Source organism: Ananas comosus, linkage group 19, assembly GCF_001540865.1.
Source record: "Ananas comosus cultivar F153 linkage group 19, ASM154086v1, whole genome shotgun sequence".
Lineage (NCBI taxonomy): Eukaryota > Viridiplantae > Streptophyta > Magnoliopsida > Poales > Bromeliaceae > Ananas > Ananas comosus.
Genome location: NC_033639.1, coordinates 6,658,583 through 6,664,301, shown reverse-complemented (window position 1 = coordinate 6,664,301; position 5,719 = coordinate 6,658,583). Strand labels below are relative to the sequence as shown.

The 5,719-nt window shown below is 45.3% G+C and overlaps 1 protein-coding gene across 1 annotated transcript; it reads right to left on the bottom strand.

The window, feature by feature from the left end:
* Positions 2,079–2,729, bottom strand: LOC109724769. The gene has a single exon (XM_020253700.1). It carries the CDS (start codon positions 2,727–2,729, stop codon positions 2,079–2,081), a length of 651 nt encoding a protein of 216 aa, XP_020109289.1.

Sequence of the window (5,719 nt, the reverse complement as noted above, 5' to 3'; positions counted from 1 at the left end):
AATAATCCTGGAACACATATCTACGAGTCGTGTGGTTGTAGATTCTTTAACTAAGCCTGTTATTAGAGAATTATTTTTGGGCTCATGTTAAAGCTCTTGGACTCCGTCGGATTTGATTGTGTAGACAGTCGATTATTTTTTTGTAATTTCTTGGTTATTTAATTACAAATTATTATTCTGGAAAAGATATTTGGTAAAATTAGTACACGTGCATTATTATTAAACTGATTGATAGTATGTCACAGGCTGATTGGCCCTCTCACACGGGCAATCATTCTTTTCGGCGCTGTAGAGAGCGAGCGAAAATTGAGGCATTAATAGAAGCCGCCTTGGTTGGCACCAAGATGAGGTCATTAATGAGACCGCATACGAAAAGTCCCACGATTCGTATGGCCTGCATATTGAGAGCCGGATGTGAGCTCACCGTTTGACGCTTGAGATAGCGAGCAAATGGAGAACTCAGGCTAGACACTCTGGGAGTGACTGAGCTAAGATCCGTATGACATTGAGAAAGACATACGCTTATTGGATTCTCTGTCATAGCATGTATTTCATACTACATGTGCTGGGCGACTAAATAAAGAAGATGAGTGAATGGATCCCTGCTTCCTCATCGTGTGAGTTCTTACGGACATTATTTTGAGACGATGTCCCATATATGTTAGATGCCCTTAGTGACTTTTGACTATGTCATTAAGTGAAAGAATTGATGTTGCTACTTTGGCATGTTACCTACGGCTATGAGTGATGCGGCTTTACGGGGCATTGCTGGGAAAGCAATCAGTTCTCAACTCAGTGGCATGAGGGCTCAAGGAAGACTAGTTGAATTACATTAAAACACTTTGACTCATTGTCGACAGGTTGTATCGCTTCAGTATAGCGAAACAATCATGAGTATAGTGTCATAATGTGCGCAATTGCGGTTAGCATGGCTCTTTGAGGGATTAGAGATGCTGAACCTGATGTAATTCAATGGTCTAGGGCATCACGAGTCTAATATTTTTTTCTTTTTGAGGGTTGATGTCTCTATGCTGGCCGGATGCGGTTTCTAGTATAGAGCTCCCAAAATGCAGGTTGACTCGGCGGTCGCACTGTTCATTTTCCTGTATGAATAGAATTAATAGTGGTGTGATGTTGAGGAAGTGGTTACGATGGCATCGATCCCGTCATGTGCGAGTGGGAGATGTTGGCATTCGGTTAAATCGAATCGGGTACGCCCATAAGCGGGTTCGATCCGACGGATATTATGTTATCTAATTGGATTAGGATTAATCTCGCTTTCAAATTGGAAAGCTAATTAGAGATAAATCTAATCATATTAGGATAACAAATAATAACCGATTTGGCCTTATCTCTAACGCTATTAGGATTTTGGAATTCCTTATAAATAGACGGGCGATCCCACATGAAACGATATACGGAAAGAACAGAAAAAGAGAGAGAATAAGAAAATAATAGAGAGAAACCACATCCTCCATTGACCTATTATTCTAGAGGGACTTGAACGGTGGATTTGCGATCGCGCTCGTTTGTAGTTCGATCCATCGCGAGTTTGGAACGTGAGAAGATTTAATCAAGGACGATCAAAGGACACGTGAATCAACCTCGACGATCCGGGCTCATCGAGTTGTAATCCGAATCGCTTCCGCAAAAAGGTACGAACCGAAAACTTCCGCTGCGTTCTACAAGAACAATACCTACCACGACATCATCGGCTACGGCAGGCTCCTCCACTTGGGCAGCAAAAACTCGACCACTCGGCGCCGCTTGAGATCCCTCTGGTTGACGCGGCAAGGATGAGCGTCCAGCTGACATAGCAGGTAGCAGTCCCGCGAGCTGTCTCGGGCGAACTGGACTGATGCAACTGAGGGGGCAGGCGATGGTCCACCTGGGCACTCCTAGCTAATGTGTCCAACCTGGCCACACCTATAACACCTCCCCCCACACTGTGGGCAGCTCGACGGTCGATGATCTCCGCCGCAAATAACACATCGACTGGGTCCCCAGCTCCTCGACTGCGACCGTGGATACCGAGGGGGCCTCCTAGGACTCGACCGACCCCCGGTACTACTCGCGGTCTACTTCTTTCCTTTGTCTCTTTCCTTTTCAAAAGACTCGCACTCCACACGCACATAGGCATTGCCGTGCTCTACCCACAATGCCTGATCCAACACCTCCGCAAAAGTCGTGAGTTTGAGGATACGCACCACCTTGTAAATTTTCGGCCGAAGTCCACGCTCGAACCAATCGGTCCTATCCTTGTCGTCCCAAACTACATCAGGGACACAGTCGATAATTTGAGAAAACTCCCGCTCGTATTCTCCCACTGAGTGATTTCCTTGTCTTAGCTTCCGAAATTGATTCTGAACCTTCTTCTTCTCACTATCGGGGAAATAATTAGAAAACATTAATCCCCAAAATTCCTTCCAAACTATGGACGAAAGGTTAGAAGCTTGGTTCCGCTTAACCCTCTTCCACCACACTTTCGCCGACTTCTCCAAACAGTGCGTGGCGAGGTGCACCTTATCTTTCTCCAAAGTATAGAGATCCTTGAAGAGTGTCTCCATCGAGTCGATCCACGACTCCACCATCCACGGTTCAATCTTTTTCCCGTCGAACATTGGCGGGTTAAACTTCTTGAACATTACGACGGCCGCGAGTGCACGCTCCCTCTCCGCCTCTACTGCCACACCATCGGGATTTGAAGTGCCCGAATCGGTTGCCACCATCGATGGTGCAGATCGTGCCGCAACTGGTATCGCCGTCGCGGCCACACCCTCAGTCGTACTTGGTATCACAACAGGGAGGCGCAGGTCACTCGATGCCCGCCTGAGCTGTCGCTGCCTACTGCTGTGCCTAGGCCTCTTGGAGCCGCTTAATTTGTTCCTCCTAGCGTTGCACAGACTCTGCCTATTGTAGCACTATTCCCACAAGTGTGAATAACTGTTTATAGAGCTCCCCATCACCGCTCGCCCGGGATTGTTTGGGGGTCAAACTCGGCTCTTCAGGCCCCGACCTTGTTCGAAGTCTACCGCGTGGCATCGCTTCCTGAAACGTAACAACCACATCAGTCACTCGACCTACGACGCTCACATGTCGCTACGACATACCTAAATAGAACCCAATTAGGCGAAAGCATTCAAGTGGATCCATTCTCATCCCTAGGCATTATGATGTTGGCCGCCAACATAACCTCTCGAGTTGAGAACAAATATCGATTTGGATTAGTCCCTAATTACCATTATAGACATATTAACAACTAACCCAATCCACTTAGCTTTCGCTATAAGTTGATTCCACGTCACTCATGTCCCTAAATCCTTAAGGTTTCCGTCCTAGGGTTTCCTAGGTCCACCCTATACTTTCACTTCTCCATGCTCTAATACAATCTTATCTGTCACGCCTTGCGACCGCCAATTTGGTCGGTTCGGGCACGTACACAGACGCCGAACGGAAAGAGCTTCCTCTGTCCGCCCAAGGCCCCACAAGTTCATAACATGTACAAAGAATTGCCCAAGAAGAATTACATATACATGACTTGCACAAGGGCAAGTAACAAGAGCAAGTGAAAGTAAATCCTAACTATTACATCCATTCACTAAACTTGATTACATCTAACCAAAATACAAATCTTTTACATCTGTCTTTATATACAATTTTATCTCCCAAAATACGTCCTTTTCGTCATATACAAGAGATGAAATAAAGGTACAACTAATGTACAGGTGTCCACTATCTAGGGCGCTATGCCATTACCGCAATCCTCGACCTTCCCACTTCCACTCAGATCTGTACAAATGGTGGGGTGAGAACTACAAGAAGTTCCTAGTGGGTTTGGCCGCCGACCCCGCTGACTTTTCCACTAGGTCGAATCAGGCATGAGTAGAAGAAAACAGATAGATAGATAGTCATTTCTGAACAAATGCGGCCACTATGCCTGGGCAAAGATAATGAAACAATATATATATGATGCTCATGATGCATGCAGATTGTCTTTGCCAACACCCAATCCTCTTGGCTAACCCATAGGTTTAGCCCCAAAACTCACCAACCAAATCCCTACTATAAGGGAGATACCGCTACGACCTGATGGGACCGTCTTATGGGGAGATACCGCTACGACCCAGTAATGACCACTCTGAAGCTCATCGCTTGAAAAGGAGCGACCGCCCTCGAGCATAAGACTATAGGTGAGTATGATCCAATCCACAAGCCATGAGGATGCCATGTCCACTAATGCCACAACACGCAAAGTGTTCCATTTACTAGCATTCAATGCCACAATGTGCTATTTCAATCATTTGTCACAATGTCACCATGTTTTCGACCTTGGCTAGGTTCTTATCTCAATTCATGCATCTATAGGGTTTCCAAGTGTCCAATGTTCTATTGTCAAATCAAATGCATCTTTATACTAAAAGCATGCAATAAGCATCAACATGTTTACCATTTAACCCTACAATACATGAATCCTACACATACATACTCAAATGATGACTTAGAGGTAAAGAGAAATCCAACTGTTTCGGATAGCACCATCCACCTCGTAGGGATGCTGGAGTGCTAAAACCCAAGTTCCACGATTTATGGTCGCCGATTTTCCTTGACCCACGGCAAACAAAGCCGAAATGAGGTTTTTCCTCAACAACTCGACGTAGACTCGTCGGAACTTCAATCCGAGTCTTCCAACGCGTCGGTTTATACTCCAATTATAGCTACAAGAAATCAAACCCATGTTATATCTCATACCTTACAAAATCCCATTTTTAACCCTAGGGTTTATACCAACACCAAATACCCAAATTTCTTGGGGATTCATGAGTCAATCTAACATAATATCTTCTAGGAACAACAACTAGAAGAGATTTAGCCAAACCCTAGCTCATAACCACACAAACTCACCTCAACTTCTAGTTTCTTCCTCAACTCCTTCACAAGAGCTAGCTTCACTCCCAAGCAAGCTTCCTTCTCCCCCAAGCTCCACTTTTGGAGCAAACCGTAGAGAGAGGAAAAAAGAAAGGGAGGGAGTAGAGAGTGAGAGAATGTTCTAGAGAGAGAAAGAGAGCTTCTTCTCTTTGGTCTCATCTGAGGGAAATGAGGGCTAAGGGTATAGAACCCATATATTAACCCCCCCAAATGACATTTGCACCAAGGCCCCTCACAAAACTGATATTTTGGACCACCCAAAATTTCTGCGCGTTCAGGGTCCTGATCTTGCACTCAGGGTCCGGACCCCAAGAGCAATTTTCACAGTTTCGCAACTAGGGTCCGGACCTTGCTGCCAGGGTCCGAACCTTGAGAGCAAAAACACTCTCATTTGTCTCGAAACTTTTCGATTTGCTCTCTAAGGTCCCAAGCAGCTATCCAAACCATTCCGAAGCATTTGGAACAACTCACGGACCTCACCATCTTGTCCATCACCACACTTTGGTCAATTTGACTGAAGTTTGATACATCCTACTGGGAATTCGACATGTTAAAATATTGGTGGCCCGGATTGAAGAAAAATATTGGCGAGTTTGTGGCCCGAAATTTAACTTGTCAACAAGTAAAAACCGAGCATCAACTTTTTGCAGGAAAGCTACAAAGTATGAAAATGGTAGCGGATCACTATGGATTTTGTTATGGGTTTGCCTCGCTTACAAGCCGGGCATGATGCTATATGGGTGATTGTAGTTAGGTTAACTAAATCAGCACATTTTGTTCCTATTTACGCTAC